Source organism: Suncus etruscus, chromosome 18, assembly GCF_024139225.1.
Source record: "Suncus etruscus isolate mSunEtr1 chromosome 18, mSunEtr1.pri.cur, whole genome shotgun sequence".
In the NCBI taxonomy this organism is placed as follows: Eukaryota; Metazoa; Chordata; class Mammalia; order Eulipotyphla; family Soricidae; genus Suncus; species Suncus etruscus.
The window spans coordinates 15,071,205-15,090,867 of record NC_064865.1 but is presented as its reverse complement, the minus strand read 5'-3'; the positions used below and the strand labels follow the sequence as shown (position 1 = coordinate 15,090,867).

The following is a 19,663-nucleotide window of genomic DNA, read 5'->3' as shown; positions in this document are numbered from 1 at the left end:
GAAGTTGCTTGTCTGTGAGCAACATTTTGTGGATCCAGGTCTTAGAAGACAAAATGAAACTAATTGTGTAGCCTACAATGTAGCTTGGCACAGTTTGGGGTTGTCAGAAGCAATGACTAGATATTTCTGTGTGCCAAGGCTCTTATAAAAGTCACCCTGTTGACACAGCAGCACTCTGGCAGAAACAGACAAGAGACTTGAGTCATTCCCATGATCCCACCCTAGGGATGGGACCCCAGTAATTTGTCTAAGTTATAAAAACACTGAACTTGCTTTCTGATCTAATACTGTTATGAATATCTAGATAATATCTGCATAAAATATAATATAATAATATTGTCACCATAATAGTCTTGGGATTTCAAGACTTCTTTTAAAATATTTATGCTGAGATTATAGAACTGTTTTGTTGCAATTGGAATTGGTCTGGGCACATGCTGCCCAACAATAAAACTATTATACGCACTAGGGGTTACAACTGTGGTGTAAATGCAAGTGAATTAAACTACAAAATATTCTTCTAATATATTTTGGTAAGTACAGCATAGTATCTTATGTAAGTCGCAACTGTATTTCCTGGAGAAAAGACTAAGGAAAAAAATCAATTGAATTTAATCATTTTTTTAAATGACAGAAAAATCAAGGAAATGTTTGGGGGGGGGACTTTATTCATTTCTTCTACAATTCCATTATATCGTATGTGTGGGTAATTTCTACTCTTAGTAGTCCTCAGTCACTAAATAAATAGTCATCTTTTAGTTAAGAGTAGGAAATGATAATGAGAAGATGAGTGGAGAGAGAATCATTATTTATTTTATTTTTTAAACCATTTCTTAGTAAATAAAAATCTTTCTTTTTATTTTCTTTTAATCTGATGTTGGTCTTTGTTGGAGTCCTGGTAATGAATCAGACTTTGTTATAAAAATTCTTGTCTACGTGGGTGCTCTAAAATTTTGGGCAAATAAATTTATTTTGATATGGTAGCTAGGAAAAGACATACAATTACTTATGGAACCAAAAAGTGTTCAGAAATATAGTTCAAATATAACCAAGCAATTATTTTTTAGAAAAAAGTAATCTAGAATATTTTTCTAAATTCATCATAATGATGTATATCTGCACAGAGGAAGTTATGGAAAATTTAGAACTTCACTTGCTGACAAGAATCCTGCCAACTCCAGCCTGGTTCTCCTATTATATCTGAAACTAAAGCCTAGTTGGTGATTAGATACAACTGATAATTAAAGAACTGGAATAAGACTTCAGATGTCTTGAATATTTTTTAATTTAGTTTACATTATCTTATACCACTCTATCTCATCAGCATTTACTTCCTAATGTGAATTTAAAACGGAAGGATTTCTATCTGTCACATAGATCCATGGTTTAAAAACTTGTACCACACTGCAGGTTTCCCAATTCCAGAATATTGGGATTCTCTCTATAGCTGTATTCTAAGTTGATGAGAAATAAAATTAAAGGTGAGATCATATTTTACCGAAGAATATGCTACTTCTATATGGTTGGTTTCACTGTAGATACATGGAAGGAACATGCCAAATGGCATGTACACTATAGGTGAAGGAGAAAAGTGAAGATTCACTTTAACTTTTTTTTGGGGGGGTGGTCCACATCCAGCGGTGCTCAGGGGTTACTCCTGATGGGCTTGGGGGATGCTGGAGATTGAACCTGGGTCCGTCCTGGGTTGGCCACATGCATGGCAAAAGTCTTACCGCTGTGCTGGTCTGGGAGTGAGCAAGCAGATATAAAAAATAATGTGTGAAGGTCTTTTAATGTGAATTTCAGCTGAGAATAAATATAGTTCAAATGTTATACTGAATTAAAGAAAAGTTTGAAATACATATTTCTTGGAAATATATAGAATTTGTGCTAGTTCTCCACCATCTATGTTGACTTAGCTAGCCTTCCATTAAAATTGGAACTAAAAATTTATCATTTCCATTTTCCATACCAAAAAATTAAATTCAAAGAAACAATATAGGTTGTTAAGATATATAAAATTTTTGTATAAAGCTATTCTTAAATTCAATACACCATATTCATACTTATACCATTTGTTTATAAATATGTTTTTAGGTACATATTAAGGTAATTTATTCAGACTTATAAGCTGCAGGAGATTCAAATTGCTTCACTACCTATTTTTCTCATTTGTCATTTCCCTTGTTTTTTGGAGGGAATGCTCAGCAGTGCTCAGGGATCACGTCTGCAAACTTGGTATCAATTGTGATCAGTTATGTGCAAGGCAAGCACCTTAACCCTTTTACTATCTCTCTGGCCTGTTTTCTGTTTCTTATTTATCTATGATTTTTACTGTAACCAAAGTAAAGAAATTACAATATGTAGGAACTGTTACTTTCAACCATACAATGGAAAAGTGGAGCCATGGTTGTCCATCTTGGAAACCAGGAGATATGGTCTGTAAATATTACTTGGAGCCCAGTTATTGGAATCCAGAGCATTTTCATCATTTCAGACTCTACTTTCAACAATGTTATATACTTGGCTTAAACATTCTATCTGGTTCTGCTGTATAAATGAACAAATATCTCTTTGAAATTATAGTGAGAAAATAGTTCCTAATTTATCTTGGTCATAAAATACCCTTCAGAAATCTGTAACATGCAAAGATAATGTAAGTGCTTGCTGTAAGGTTAGAAAAAGTGGTGATAATATTGTGACAGTATAGTAAAATGTATTAAACAGGTGTCAGAATAACAAATGTTTGTTGTAAACATTGCATAGATCTAGATAAGTCTTGGGTATGGAAACATGGGTAGTATAGAGGAATATAACGTGAAATGACTTGGATTATGCCAAATTATTATATGATAATATAATGAAGATAAAGAAAGGTACAATTATAGAGTCCTTATTAGAGGAGTTTGGAAATTCCAAATTTTCTCTTTATCTTTTTATCTATAATATTATCTTATAATATTATAATATATCCTATAGTTTATCCTATAATATTCTAAACCAATTTCTGCTTTTTAATACAAGTATTGAATTGCCAATCATATTTATCAAATATTGCGAGTCTTCCTATACTCAGAACTAGCGAGGTGTCTCTACAATATTTGAAAGATGCCTTTTAACTTGTCATAACTAAGGTTTCTGAGCACTTCACTCCAGCCATCAATGTTTATACATTTTCAAAATATTATCTAGCATTGATCTAGCACTTTTTTCATGTCAGAAAATTGACAAATCCTACTCATTTTATCCAGTCAATGCTATTTATTTTACATTTTTCTTTCAATGCCCAAATTCCCTGCCCATCATGAGCATCTTCCAGCACTAAAATTTTCCATTGGCCAGAGTTTGGAAGAGAAGTGAAGTATGATCAAAGAAAGCAAAACTAATTAAAGGCCAAACAATGTACTATTTTTTCCCTTTAAATCTCACAGCAGAAACTGTAGACATTAACATGCACTGATATCATAAATATATTATTTGAGAACCACTGTCATCTAGTAATTAAAATCATTTTCAAATGATCTGTAAAAACCATCTCACTTTCTTCTGGCTGTGCGTGGAAATGATTCTAGGTATACACAGTTCTACAAATGATAATTTGTATTGCATCTGGATGGGTAAGAGTACTGCTGGATGCTTGAGAAGATTCTGAAAGGACTTCTACATCTCAGAAGACTCTAAAAGGATCAAAAAACCCTGATGTAGCTTAAGAACCCTCCACTGATGTCAAGAAAGAGTCAAGCGGATCCCTTTGAGAAGATGCTGATATAGCAAATTCACGACTTAATAAATCCAAAGCCAACTACAACAGAATTGATTCCCAATCTTCAACAAGCTAGACACAAAAGGGACCAGTTATATTAGCAGCCTGGGGGGGGGGCAATATGGGTGATATTGGAGGCATGCTGGGAACAGGGGTAAAGGGAGGACAACATTGGTGGTAAGAATGACCCTGATTCATTGTCACTATGTACCTAAAATACTACTGTGAATAATTTGTGATCCACTTTGGTCAAAATAAAAATTATTAATAAAAAAGAGAGTTAATGTGTAATATTTGTAGTATTTTATGGTTAGTATATTTATTATTATTATTATTACTTTAATCCTTTTAAGCAGTTACTTCATTACTTATATCTCTTGAATAATTTCCACCAAGGTGGAGATTAATGAAAGAAACATTCAAAAACTTTAAACATAGGATCAGTTATTGGGTAAGCATAATACTAGCTCAGTGGTGGACTGAAGTCAGCCTTCAGCTAACTGATTGAGTGCATAGACAGCTATTATTTAAAAGTAAGAACCTTACTTTTCTTGACCCAATTTGTTAAGTACCTAAAGAACACCTAGTAAATCTTAAGTGCAGAAACTTATTTTGAAATGAATAAATTAATACCTCATAGGCTTTCAGGGGGAAATGCCATAATGATATTGCTCTGATAAAAATGTTTGCAGTGGTTCAATGGACAAAAAGCCCTTATATCTGGAGAGTTCTACCGAGAAAAGAAGTAAGTAGCCCGGCCTACTAATGTTTATGACCCAAATGCAAACTTGATTCAGTAAGAAAGGCAAAGTGAAGTTTAAACAGTAACACAGATGCCAATTTTTCCTTACATCAGATGTTCATACAACTGGCAAAGAAAAGAATTCAGTTGAAGTCAATGAACTGAGAAGACCAACTCACCATTACATTCTCTTCTTTAGCAAGCAATAATGTTGCTAGCAAAGACTTCAGCAAACCAAAAGCATGCTTCCCAACCTCATCCAGACATCATGATCTTTTCAAGAAGTCTGAATACAGCAAGCCCTTGCCCACATTTCAAGCTGATGCATCACCTGTCTACTTTCTCTAAGCCTAAAGGGGCTCTTCAGCTTTGTAAAGCTAAAACCCCTGTCAACCTCTGACTACATTGAAACAGGGGCATGTGAAAAGGAGACAGGTTCTGAGTCTTCCTTAAGGATCTTAAATTGCCCAAAGCATTAAATCTTTCAGTTTAGGAAAAGGAATCCTTTAATCTCAGAATGCCTGTGAAACTTGATTGAAAAATGTAGATGCTGATATATCAATAGAAATATTTCTGGGGTCTTTTCTTTGAGCATACATTTATGGAAAATGCGATCCCTCCTATTCCATTATTTCCATGGAAGCACGTGGAGATAGACATACATGCACTCACACTCACACATATTTACACACGAGGAAAAAATGATCATTCCTCCTTCTTGTGAAACACCTGTCTGTGGAGTTCTTTGTTGTGCCGCTTCTGAGCAACCACAGGGTCAAGCATACAAATGTTGCAATGACTCTTTGGGGAAGTCAAATTTGTCCCTGAAACTTCAGTCACCTGGAGACTGCATGCCTCATTGCTCATAGCAGCTCAACCCTGACCATGTAGAATGAGTTTAAAAACCTCCTTTGAGCAACACCCTTTGAATTCAGAGTTGAAACAGCACATGCTGGGTATTGCTGAAAGAAATATATGTGTATATATATATTTATATATATACATACACATATATATATACACACATATATATGTTTGCAAATTTTGCTCAGAATAGAATGTTTGCTTTTGCTATTGGGTTATTATAATCTTGTTTTAACTTGCATGTATATTCAGTATGTGCATTTGTGCGTGAAAGCATGTGTGAGAAAAATAACCACACTCACTAAAATAGTTGAAGAAGCTTGCTGCACCTCCCATTTACACATGCAGAACTCTACTGCTTCGTTTGCTATACAGGCGCACAACACTTCATTCCTAGAATTCCCTACTACAGTCATACCCACTGCTTTCAGCCACACACTCAAAGGGCACCCAACACAAAGTTTCTGCATGTCAAAATCAAGCCAGGCTGAAGATGAGAAGAGTGGATATGGCACCGAGGAGATGTGTAATCAGTAATAAGAAATACATTGAGCCCCTTATGAAAAGAAATCCCCAAATTATTCAGGAGTTCCCCCTCCCCCTTCCATTCACTGATTTATTAACCCTGAACAAAGATGTAACTGCAGGGTCTCAGGAGCAACTTTTTTTTTCTCTTTTTTTTTCCATATTTTTTTTGGCATTGGTTTTGGTTTGGTTTTGAATTTCTGAATCTCGAGTCACACCATTCATTGCCCGTTTTCTTCGCTTAGTTGCCCATCTCCCCCCCCCACCCCAGAAATGAGAGAAGCGTGAGCTTCTGAGTGAAGAATGAGACCTCTGCATTTGCTTTGCTTGTTTAGGGCAAGAAATGAAGTGCTGCCTCTTGAATTGGCAGAAGCATGCAGGAGGAGCATACCTTTAATTTAGTGCTGGGATACCTCACTTGCACCCTGGCTGTGGTCTTATTGGAGACGGCAGCCTGCCTGAGATCCTCTAGCACTGAAATAATATCATCCAGCACGCATTTCTTATCCTGATTTCTCAACACACACAGATGGGAAAAAGTATAATTATAGCCCTTGTGGTTCACCTTCATTTCCAGCACGGCACGGTGGGTCTGCAGGATCCCCTCCGCCTGGAGCAAAATATTGTCCCCGGGTGCAGAGAGGAGGATCACCCTGCCATACCTCCCGGGGGTGTGTAAGTCCGAATAGAGCTGGCTTTTGGACTGGTCCAAGGGGAAAAGGCTGCTGGCCAGGCTCCGCTCGATCTTGGCCAAGCTGTGGCTGGGTGCGACCAGGCGCTCCAGGTCGCCTTCGGGCTGGAAGCGGTTGAGCGCGCTGAGGCCGAAGGTGATGGTCAGGACGGCGGGCACGGTGAGGAAAAAGACGGGGTGTCGGCTCACGCACAAACCCAGCCTGTGGCAGAAAGACTGGAGCCCTCTGCGAAGCACCTGCCGCAGCATCCTCCAGCCGATCCAGCTTGCAGGCGCTCCCGGCAGTCTTAAAAAGCACATGTGACATGTGTAAGCGCCTAAGCGCCGGGCTATCCCCTCTTCCCCCGCAGTTCTGCGCTCCCCGCACACCCCCTGCCAGGGCTAACCCTCCTGACAGCATTCAGAACAACCCACTGAAAGGACCAACCCTCTTGGCGACATCCCGCACAACCCCATAGCAGGGTCAACCCTCCTGGTTGCATCCAACAAAACACCCATGCCAGGGCATTCTGCACACCCCACTACCAGGACAAACCCTCCTGGCAATACCCCACAGCCCCATAGCCGGGTTGACCCTCCTGGAAGAATACTGCGTCCCCCTGTTGGGGCTAATACCCCTGGCAGCATCCTGCAACCCACACACCAGGGCTAAGCCTCCTGACTGCACCCAAAACAGCTAGGTACCAGGACTAACCCTCATGGCAACACCCCAAATAAGCCCCCCCGGCATGGCCAACCCTCCTGGCAGCACCCCCGCAAAACCCATGGCAGGGTTGACCCTTCTGGTGGCATCCAGCACAACCCACTGTTAGATACTGTCAGATACGACACTCTGGGCAACATCCCGCGCTCACAGATTCCTGGCAGGGTTAACCCTCTTGGCAGCACCCTACAAAAACCCCTTGGTAGGGCTGACCCTCGTGGTAGCACCCCACAAGCCCCCTGCCAGGGCTAATCCTCCTGGCAGCATCCCCGCACACCCCACACCACGCCGCTGGGTCTTTCCCCGGCCCCACCTCCGCGCGCTCCTTACTACACTTTGGAACACTGCAGCAAGTTGCAGCAGGGCGCGCGCGGGGGCCAGGGCGCAGCGGGGCGCCCTGGGGGGCTCCATGGGGAGGACCCATCCTCTCCATCCTCCCTTCCCGGCCTCCCCGCGGCCCCCCGCTCACCGCCAGAGCCGCTTTGCTTGGTCTAGCCCTTCATGTCGCTGCTGCAGTCCATCCCCGGGCCTCCCGCACCGCTGGAGGAGGCGGTTCTGTACCACTGCTCTGGGTTCCCTCCTCTCTCTCCCGGAGGGTTTCTCTGCCTCCCTGGGACCATGTGCTTTGCCCGGGTGTTGAAAGAGGCAGACATGTGCCCCACCAGGCGGGGGATCGGATAGGATCGGGGAGGAGGAGTGTGCAAGGAAGGGAAGGAGAGGTTGGGGCTGGAGGGAGCGATGGGGGAGATGCAGCTCGAGCTTTTCTTTTCCTTTTTTTTTTTTAAAGCGGTTCCCAGTTATTTTTGGAGTTTTGTGGGGTTTTTCCCCCCTCTTGCCTCCCCGAGGGAGTGAATGGAAGGGGAAGTGGGTGAAGGCGCCCTGGAACATCTGAGCTGGACAAATAGAGCAAGGAAGGAGCTGGAGCTCCTGGAGGCTGCCGGATTTTTTTAAATTATTTTTTTTTTTCATTGCCCCTCTGGTTCGTTCCGCGTGCCCTGGAATCTTGCTTTTCAGCCAAATAAAAGGAATCCAGAGAATGATGCTGCATTTTTTTTAACATACCAACAAAGCACGCAAGGGGTTTTCCTTGCAACATCTTTCCACACTGCCATTCTCACAGACCTTGGAGTGGTGGTGGTGGTAGTTTCCCAGGGACTTGTCTATAAGGGTGGTGCATTGGGGGGGGTATAGATTAGAGGTCCCTGCCTTGTTCTGGTGATTGGAGATAAACCATTTGCCAAAATCATTTGTGCCAGGCTTGATGGGGGATGGTAATGGTGAATGTATGTATATATGAAATATGTGTGGTGAAATAATGGCATTATGTGATTTCTCATCAAATAGTGCATTGGTTTTCTGTACTTTGGAAGTTTTGGGGAATAACTATAACTGAGGAGTTGAAGTGCCTCTGTGTGTGTGTGTGTGTGTGTGTGTGTGTGTGTGTGCAGAGAAGTGCGTGCTTTCTCATAAAACATTGTATTTTTCTTCTGTACTTTTGAAAGTTGAGGACAAAAAAAGTTCTTAAAGTTCCTTTCAAACTCTTCACATTTTCCTTTCGATTTGCCAGGATTGTGTAGCCACAGAGCATATATAAAGCTTACTGAAGAGGCTAGCTGATTTACTCCTGAAAGGCACAGAATCTTTGGAAAACCCATTATGTCATCTTTAACTGATTAAAGAGACTAAACAAGTAGGTGAAACTCATTGAATTAGACTGAAAAGTAAGAGTGAAGTACCGCTCATTGGCAGTGGGGAAAAAAGAAACAGAAAACACTGGTTAAATTCTTCCAGGTGCTCTTCCTCAATATCCTAAAATGGGAAGATAAGAAACATCAGATTCTGAAGTCTGACTGGAAACTGGAACCTTGCTTTCCAAAGTTTCTTTTATTTCACTCGTTTTTGCCAAGATGTGGTTTCAAGAGATGGTTCCATCACACTTTCTTAATGAGAGTGAGAAAACCCATTGTTCATTTGAGGCTTGAGATGTATGATGTACACATCTATGCATACAAACAAGCATCCTTTAAATAGAGGCCTTTTATTTTTTGCTTAATTCAATTCTCCATCGAAGAGACAAATGAGTCTGCAGATATTTACAAACTGAAGGACTGCACAAGGACAACAGGCTGATGTTTGTAAAATTAAAAACAAATTCTCTAAAGAATTGTAAATGATACTGGTGGTCATTCCTTTTGACTTCCTACTGAGGAGAGGAATAGCTAATAGCATATCCCTGATGGTTCTTTTCAAGCGTCTGTGCAAAATTCTCACATCTAAGAACTCTCGCAAATTTTTTTGAGGAAGCATATTTCATTGCTAAGTAGCTTATCCTTGGATTCATAGAAATTCTAATCTTGCAATTTTCATGAAGTAGTCTTGCTTCCTCAGCCATAAGATTTCTTTCTCTCCTTTGGTATCTAACTGCCATACCTTCATGTCATTTTATATGATATATTCTAGTAGTACTATGTCATATGATATTGCTTTTTTTTTTTTTTTGGTTACACTAAAGAGGCACACGTGTTATCAATAGTTTGCTAAAGTCTCCTTAGTAGTGCAAAATATACTAGATCATAGTTTCTGCATGATATTTCTTTAACTTTTTTTGGCAAGGTAAAGAATAAGAATTTTACAATGGACAGTGTTAACTCACCTTTTTAGACCATTTACTTGGTTTTAGACCATTTACTAGGCAGTGAGTAAATTAGGACACTGGAAATTGATTGATTGGTTCAAGGTGTACAGTTGCCATTTGTAAAACTCAGATCTTATTCAAAAACATATGTGATGCTTCTCCCTTGGCAACATACAAAAGATCTAACCTATCTTTCTTAATGAACAAATATGCTAGAATTGGGCCAGAGAGATAATCCAAGGATTAGAGCATTTGACTTGCTTACAAATGATAGCTTTTGATCTCTTCTACTTCATGGTAACCTGAACATAACCAGGAATATTCTCTTCACAGATAACTGTGAATAGCCTCTGAGCACTGCCAGGTGTGGTCCCCTATACAAACAATAGCGTTTAGAATTACTTCCTCTGTTTTATCTCTTTTCATTTCCTATATCCCTTCAGTAAAAATCCCTTCAGTAAAATTTAAAAAGTAGAGGATAATCTATCAACTAAATAATGAATGGTACATCCCTAAGATGTTACTCATATGAAACCATGAATCATGTTGTAGAGTTCTAAGGAATTGAAAAAAAATTACCAAATGTTAGTGGAAAAAATTTTTAAATAAAATTTTTATTAAAATGTTTTATTGCTAAATGATGGAGTCATGGAAGTCTTGTATACTTACAAACTAGGTTAAAGAATCAAAATTTATAAGTGTATGGTTATATAAATTGTTATATCTTATTTGAATTCATATGTTTCATAAGTTTTTGTTTCCTGGCATTTTGTGATATTGGTGACTGCACATAGGGTAGTTATATAAGTTGTGAAAATAACACGCAATGTCTTTCTACTCTTAATTTTAATTTTTACACTTAATTTACAAATATTAATATATTTGAGAAGTTTATTACAACTAATGAACAAATATCTATAGTTTATTAGTAATGTCTCTACCTCAGATTTCCTCTATTTTTGCAATATTTTATTTTCATTCCAGGAACCTCTGCCAGATACCACATTGTTTTTAGTTGCCAAATTTCCTAATGTTCTCTTGACTTGGTTTGTTCTTGGTCTCGATTCTTATAACCTGTTAAGACAAGGTTAGACTTTTTTTTTTCTGAGTGGGTTTTTTTTTTTTTTAATTATAGTAATTTTTATTTCAACCAAAGTGGGTTACATATCTTTCACAGTAATGTTTTAGGTACATATTAACATTAAATCAGGGGATTCCCATCACCAAAGTTGTCCTCCCTACACCCCCGTTCCCAGCTTGCATCCCATATCCCCCACCCTTACCCCGGGGCTGCTAGTATAAGTGGTTCCCTCTGTGTCTAGTTTACTACTTAGTGATCATACAACTGTTTGGTCTTGGTACCCTCCATTATTTCCCCCTCAATTTGAGAGGTGGAACTAGATGGTTCAAGTTATGTGGTTCTGTTCGAAGAAAAGAAAAGCAATAAAATGGGGTAAAAATCAAATAAGCCGAAAATCGGCAGAGTCCTTCTAGAGAGGCTCTCAACATCAGTTTGAAAGAAGAAAGGGAAAAAGAAAGAGAAACACCACAACAATACAAAAAGAGATAACAAACAAAAAATCCAATGAGCATTACACCAATAAAGACAAGCACCACATAATAACCACGGTCCTGAAATAAAAACAAAAAAGTGCAAAAAAATATGGAAACAACAATAACATCAAAACCAAAAATAAATAAATAAATGAAATAAAATAAAAATAAATAAATAAATAAGATTATTCTGTGTTTTTCTTTTCCTCCCATGCAGAGGCACAGTAAATATTGGGAATATTAGAGAGGGAATCCCTTGGCCTAAGAAATACAGGTTTTCTCCACCCTTAAAGTATATTGTCATGAGAATAACTACAGACTCCATGCATGTTCGACATTTTTTAAGTGTTCTTTGATTAGAAATTTGGCTGGTTTTTCATGAATAGACCTGGCTGAGAAATTTGGGTGAAAACAACAAAACACTGACAAAATGCCATTTCATTCTATCAATTTCAGGGTACTTTTACCAATGCAACTCATTCTCATTCATTCACTGACTTGGACTGCTTGCCAAGTACCTGTAGAGTAGAGTCACTTTTCTCTCAGCTTCCATTGCTACTCTCCTTTTTGGACTAAAGAAGTCACATGTATTACCTACATTGAAGGTGTAGAAATGAAGTTCCAGTTTCTTCTTCCTCAAGGATGAAGTCGACAAAACTTTGCAATATGATACTACATGCATAATTGTCTTTTACATTTTAGTCTACCTGATTGTATCCTTTATTTATAGCGGTGCAAATTTATGCATATTTCTAAATATATGTTTTATATTTTGGGGTCACTGTATAATGCCATTTTGTTTATTTTGTTGCTAACATTGTTCTAACATGGGCCTCTGGGAACTGTTTACATAGACTTCTATATATTTTTGACATATTCCATTATTAAAACATACCTTATTTTCTGTTATAGAAAAGAGGAATATATATAAAAATTGTATGATAATTATAATGGGCTAGAGCAATAGCATCTTTCTTGGATTCAGTGACAAGTACCAATAATCCTTGAGCACAAAGCCAGGAATAAGTCCTGAGCTACACCAGGTGTGACTGAAAAACAAACAACAAAATGAGAATTATACAAGAATATATAAAATATTTTGTACTCATTTTCTACTTCTTCCACCCCAGCCCTAGTATAAGCCGTTTCTTCAAGGACGTTTTTGCATTTTATTTGCTAATGGGATTAGAAATATAAAACTGGACACACTGTGTACTGTTGGTGGTTGAAATATCATTGCTTCTATATCCTTTTTGATAAACAGAAAGAAAATATATAAGTCTATACTAATCTCTGCATATATATTTTTATTATTTTTATTTTTCACAGCATTATTTATGGTTTGCATATATATATATTTTATAGTATCTTTTTATGTTTGTTTTTGGACCACATTTGTCATTATTCAGGAGTGACTCCTGGCTCTGCATTCAGGGATCACTCCTGGCTTCATGTAGGAACCCTATTGTACTATTTATTGCTCTGGCCCATCTATAAACAGCTTTTATTGAAATTGTAGCTATGTTACACAAACTAATTTATATTCATACCTACAATTTTATACTATTTCCACATTGTAGCTTCTTCTTCCTATAACCTCCCACTACAACTATAGAAAATTTGTGTGTAATTTTTTTAAATTACTTCTTTAGGGGTCAGAGAAATAGCATAGCAGTGGGGCATTTGCTATGCACGTGGACAATGCAGGATGGACATGGATTAGATTCGAGCATTTTATATGGTCCCCCGAGCCTGCCATGAGCAATTTCTGAGTGCAGAGCTAGGAGTAACCTCTGATCGCTGCCTTGTGTGACCCCAAAACAAAAAAAAATACATTTTAATATTTTTTAATGTAGGCACTATATTTATAATACTGTTACTTTAAATTGTATGCATAAAATGTTTCAAAACTATAACTTCACAGTCCACCACAATGTCTGTCCCAACTACCTCCAGCTTCCTTCATCTCTTTCTATGATAAGTTCAGTTCTGTGGACCAGTTTTCAGGTCTGTTGCCTTTGACCATTTGTTCTTCCCTTATGTATTTTTATATCCCAATTATAATAAAGCTCATTCTGTATCTGTCCTTCTCCTTTTGGCTTTTTTTTTTTATTCAGCATGATACACTCCAAGTTCATCCACATAACAGCAAATTTAATTTTATTAGTAGTAATCACTGTAGGTTTTTTTTTTTAGATCAATTCATCCGTTCTTGGACACAGATTGTTTTCATATTTTGGCTTTAGCAATAATGCTGCAATGAACACAAGTGAAAATTTCTTTTCTGAATAGAATTTTTGGCCCCTGGGGCAGATGCCAAGAGTTGGAATTGCTGAATTTTCTCTTTTGTCAAAAGTGTTTGTGTTATTTTCAAAAAGGTTGAACCAGTTGACATTCTTATCAGTACATCAGAGTTCTTTTTTTTATACACATTCTCTCAACACTGGCTTAAAAATAAATTAATTTTTATTCAAAAGATTATTACCAAAGAAAAGCATGATTTTTAAATTTGGGGTGTGTGTGCAATATCCAGCAGCAGGATTATTGAACCATATAGGGTGCCAGGGTGGTAGGGTGGAATTGAACCGGAGTCAGCTATGCTTAGTCAGGTACACTACCCACTGTACTGTCATTCTAGCCACATGATTATTTAATTTTGACAAGTAAAACATTAATGCTAAATGCTATTATAGATTCATTAGTAAGATAAATTGTACTCTAAAAGGAAGGAACTGTTAAGCAATATTCCACATCAACCTACAGAAATTTAATTTGCACTAGAACATCAGTGGATATTAGTCACATGATAATCCTGGTAAATCTGATTTAAAATAAACCTTAATATAGTGCTAAAAGTGGAGTACTCAGAGGGAAATCAGTAACTGTCTGTACTCTTTAGTTCATACCGGATTTGTCTTCTATGATATATATTGATCAATATCAATTTTGAAGGCTTAGAACTAAGTTGGAATTTATCTACTTGTCCTTTTACAAAATAGAACACTAAAAGAACATAAATTTATACCCAGAGCAGCTGAGTTCTAGTTCAGCTAAAGAACTTACTTTGGCGTATTAGTCAAAACACTTAACACTCAGGTCTTCAATTTCCTCATAGATACATTTGGTGTATATTAAACTAGTGATCATTACTTATCTCATTTTTCACCCAAAATTTGCTGTGTTAATTACTGTTGCCATACCAACAATAGCAAAAATAAGTAAAAATTTAAAAACAGTATCAAATAACATATTGTTTCACCTTATATTCGTTTTAGTACCACATAATGGGGAATAGGCTGAAGAATACCATGTCACCTGTGCTTAAAGGAAAGGATAAGCTTCATGAAGTGTTGGCAACCTCTCTCATCTGCTCCCTGAATTACAATATTTACTATTTTATTGCTTTTAAGACTTTTTTATTGAAACAATTTAGATTTACAAAGTCGTTCATAGTAGAATTTCAGGACCAATCACACCATCAGTTTTTTCCATAGTGCATCCTATCTTTCCACCCTTTGCCCCTGGTCTGATTGTTATAGCTTAGGTCTCCTGATTCTATTGTTGTTGACTTTGGGTTGGATATTTAGTCTGTCCTTTTTTTAATCTTCTTCAATGTACCTGAGACCAGTTGGCCATTGGCCCCCTACTTTCTTTTTCCTCGTTTTTTAATTTTATAGAGAAATTGCAGAAATATGATTCAAAACAAAGTTAATCATGTCCCAATGTTCTATGAAAAAGACAGGATCCCCTATGTAAAAGATTAAAAGATGACAACTTTTTATATAGGCACAGCAAAAGTTTGGGAAAATAGAAAGAAAAAAACTTTTGGCCTAATAACAGGGTGCCTTTACCTATGAAGCATCCTACCGTAAAACCAAGTATAGGCTCTGGCATAGTAAGTTGTCTAACCCTAAAGTCTTTCTTTATGGTCCCAGAAAAAGTTCTCCTCAATCATGCTTGTTGCAGTTATGCTTCAGTAATTAGAGATCTTGTCTTTACACAGATCCTATGTTGAAGTGAAGGTGTCATGGAATGTCTTCTGGTTTCATCTCATCATTATATGGTGATTCAGGGAAACTCACCCTGAAAGCTAGTTGTTGCTGTTTACAAGTAAGTGTGTAATGTAAACCCAAATTGGAGCAAGTTGGTGCCAGTACAACTATAGGGCCATCCTTGGTAGATGTTTGATTCCTGGTGCTAGTGCAGAAAACTATGCTAGTTCAAAGATGGAATTCAAGATTTGGAGATGGTTGGTCAATGTCTGATCAACTGAGGCCTAAGTCAAGTCACTTTGACAAATATTCAGGGTAAAAGGATCCCCTGTAATTAAAATTTAGAAATTCCTGTCCCTATTAGATAAGAATTCTTTCTATATGTAAGATATCCCCATTTTTATGTGCCTAAGCAAAAAGGGAAGATGTCACAGGATACTTCTAGTGCATATGTGGGTAAAAATAACAAACTAAATAATCCTGAGTATCTAGTTCTTTTTTTTCTTTTTTTTTTTTTTTTTGGTTTTTGGGCCACACCCGTTTGACGCTCAGGGGTTACTCCTGGCTATGAGCTCAGAAATCGCCCCTGGCTTGGGGAGACCATATGGGACGCCAGGGGATCGAACAGCAGTCCGTCCTACGCTAGCGCTTGTAAGGCGGACACCTTACCTCTAGCGCCACCTTCCCAGCCCCCTGAGTATCTAGTTCTAACATGCACTCAGAACCCAGGAGAAACTTTATCTACCTGAATTTCCTACTAAACAAATCCAAAAAAGCGGTGGGAAAACTACATCTAAGTAAAGAGATACACAACAAGAATTATACCTATTAAGGAATACACCTAAAGAAATATACAAAGGAAATATAAATATCACTTTTAAGTCTTTGGAAATAGTCTGGAAAGGGGATAATATCCGGAGCACAGCTTCAGCTTGCTATGTAGTCTTGTGGAATCTGCAGTCATGGATCAGGAATGTCCTTGAGCAAAAGGTCTCTCAAAAGCCAAATCCTGTCCACAATAACAGTCCATAACAAAGGGAGGTGGGAAGAGAGAGGGCGCCTAGAGTAAATCAGCAGCAGCAGCAGCAGCAGCAGGGGAGGTAGCAACTTCTTTCCCCTGCTGAAGTAAGGAGGCTGGAAGGCTGTCCTCTTGGTTTGGAAGCCCTTTGGCAGTGCGTTGGGGTGGGAGGGGAATGTTTTCGAGGCTGAGGAGTTAAGAACTGAGGGTAAATGGGTTAAATAGGGAGGAATAACAGATCAGGAGTAAGAGAGTGCAAGATAGAAAAGGATTTGTAACTAGGTAATCAGGAGAGAGGGAAAAGGAAGTGTTATATTTAACAGGGGGAAGGACTCTATACAACATAGACAGACATTATACAGATGGTCATTAAAGAGACATAAAGGTGACCACCATACATATACTAACACACACATAGACAGACGATGAAGATTGATCCATAGGTTGCAGTTGAAAAACTAACCCAGGTGAAAAGGGTCAGGGTGCTTGCGTTGCATGCTGCTGACCCAGGATGGACCTGGGTTTGATCTTCGGTGTCACATATATTCCCCCAAACCAGGAGCCATTTCTGAGCACATAGCCAGGAGTGATCCCTGAGTGTCGTGGATGTGGCCAAAAACAAAAACAAAAACAAAAACAAAAATGAAGGTAGCAGGTCATATGATGGAAATGTTTTCCAATTCCTAGGCAAATCGTTGGTGAGGGTAAACTCTGATGAAAAAAGGCTTCCTGGGTTAGGTTGTGCCTAGTGAATTTTTGTTTTGTTTTGTTTTGGGTCACACCCGTCAGTGCTCAGGGGTTATTCCTAGCTCCAGGCTCAGAAATTTCTCCTGGCAGGCATGGGGGACCATATGGGACTCCAGGATTTGAACCGATGACCTCCTGCATAAAAGGCAAATGCCTATCTTTCTGACCCCACACATTTCTTTCTTTCTTTCTTTCTTTCTTTCTTTCTTTCTTTCTTTCTTTCTTTCTTTCTTTCTTTCTTTCTTTCTTTCTTTCTTTCTTTCTTTCTTTCTTTCTTTCTTTCTTTCTTTCTTTCTTTCTTTCTTTCATTCTTTCTTTCTTTCTTTCTTTCATTTTTTTTTTTTTTTTTTTTTTGGTTTTTTGGGCCACACCCGTTTGACGCTGAGGGGTTACTCCTGGCTATGTGCTCAGAAATCGCCCCTGGCTTGGGGGGACCATATGGGACGCCGGGGGATCGAACCGTGGTCCTTCCTTGGCTAGCGCTTGCAAGGCAGACACCTTACCTCCAGCGCCACCTACCCGGCCCCTCTTTCTTTCTTTCTTTCTTTCTTTCTTTCTTTCTTTCTTTCTTTCTTTCTTTCTTTCTTTCTTTCTTTCTTTCTTTCTTTCTTTCTTTCTTTCTTTCTTTCTTTCTTTCTTTCTTTCTTTCTTTCTTTCTTTCTTTCTTTCTTTCTTTCTTTCTTTCTTTCTTTCTTTCTTTCTTTCTTTCTTTCTTTCTTTCTTCCTTCCTTCCTTCCTTCCTTCCTTCCTTCCTTCCTTCCTTCCTTCCTTCCTTCCTTCCTTCCTTCCTTCCTTCCTTCCTTCCTTCCTTCCTTCTTTCTTTCTTTCTTTCTTTCTTTCTTTCTTTCTTTCTTTCTTTCTTTCTTTCTTTCTTTCTTTCTTTCTTTCTTTCTTTCTTTCTTTCTTTCTTTCTTTCTTTTTGGTGAATTCTTGTAACAATCATAATTTTCAAGGCTAAAATACTAAGTAATATGGTGATGAGTACTGTAAAAGGAGTCTACACCCTGACATATAAGGAGTCTACACCCTGACATATCTTTTTTTTTTTTTTGGTTTTTAGCTATACCTGGGTGACTCTCAGAGATTATTCCTGGCTGTGAGCTCAGAAATTGCTCCTGGCTTGAGTGACCATATGGGAAGCTGAAGAATCATACCGTGGTTCATCCTAGGTTAGCTATGTGCAAGGCAAATGCCCTACCACTTGTGCCACCACTTTGGCCCCTTGACATATCTTCTAACAGGTCTTGAGCATGAACTTTGAGCATGAGCTTTTCATGAAAACAAGCTGAAAACATGGGTATTATATATAATAGTAAACTAGTTTAAATTAAAAATAATTTGCAAAATCATACTCAATGAATGAGCACTGTAGCAAGAGTTTATGAATATAGTTGCATATTTCAATGCTATCTATGGATATAAACATTAACAGGCATAATCAAATGCAAAATGAATAAATTATAATATTTGTCAAGACATTACTATAATGAGCACTGTATTTGGAGTCTAATATTATATAGTACAGTAACGCAAAACTATGGTTACTTACCTATATTTTCAATTACCACTTTGAACAAAACAATTAAAGAGTTATTACAGGGCGGAGAGATAGCATGGAGCTAAGGCATTTGCCTTTTATGCAGAAGGAATCTCGGTATCCCATATGGTCCCCCATGCCTGCCAGGGGCGATTTTCTGAGCATGGAGCCAGGAGTAAGTAACCCCTGAGTGTTTCCGGGTCTGACCAAAAAAAAAAAAGTTATTACAGACATATTAAAATGAATATTTTGTGTTTTTTCTCTGACAGCTATAATTCTTACTAAATGTTGTCTTATACAGTGATGATTCTAACCACTTTTTATCTTCTCTTTTTGAGCTGTTTAACAAGGAATTTTGGTGGAAGAGTCCCCCAGTTTAATGCTTATGATTGAATCATGTCAATGGAATCATTGTAATTGTTCTTATGGCCCCCATATGTGCCAATAACACCATGTGGCATTGCTTCTTATTTGCATAGGCACATTAAAATGGGAAAATAGTATAAATACAAATAAAATCCTATCTAATAGAGATTGGAACACACAAACCTTGTAGTGCAAAGGGACCTTACACCCTGAACATTGACATAACGACCTGGCACAGACCTCAGAAGAAAGGGCATATTCCATTCTCCCCTGAACCAGGAAAGCCATCCACGAAACATCCAGGCTGGTCTATAACATCACCTGGAAGCAATCCTCTACCACGGAAGACCTACACTGCTCAGACTTCGACCTGCTCAAAAGAGACTTCCCTTAACACTGAGAAGACTTAACAACCACAACGACCTGCTTACAGGACAGGGCTCCCTGCATTGCCCTTTGATTGTGAGGTGAAAGGAGAGGATGCTCCACGTCCTGACTTCAATGTAAGATATGCAGATTCCAGGAT

At 38.2% G+C, this 19,663-nt stretch overlaps 1 protein-coding gene across 1 annotated transcript in view; it reads right to left on the bottom strand.

Annotated features, from left to right (window-relative positions):
- The window catches only part of PTCHD4 (patched domain containing 4), a 216,815-nt gene extending 209,930 nt beyond the window's left edge, over positions 1–6,885 (bottom strand). Inside the window, exon 1 of the mRNA XM_049765334.1 lies at positions 6,460–6,885. Coding sequence (XP_049621291.1) covers positions 6,460–6,885 — 426 coding nt within the window. The remainder of the gene's footprint in view (positions 1–6,459) is intronic.
- Positions 6,886–19,663: the final 12,778 nt, after the last annotated feature.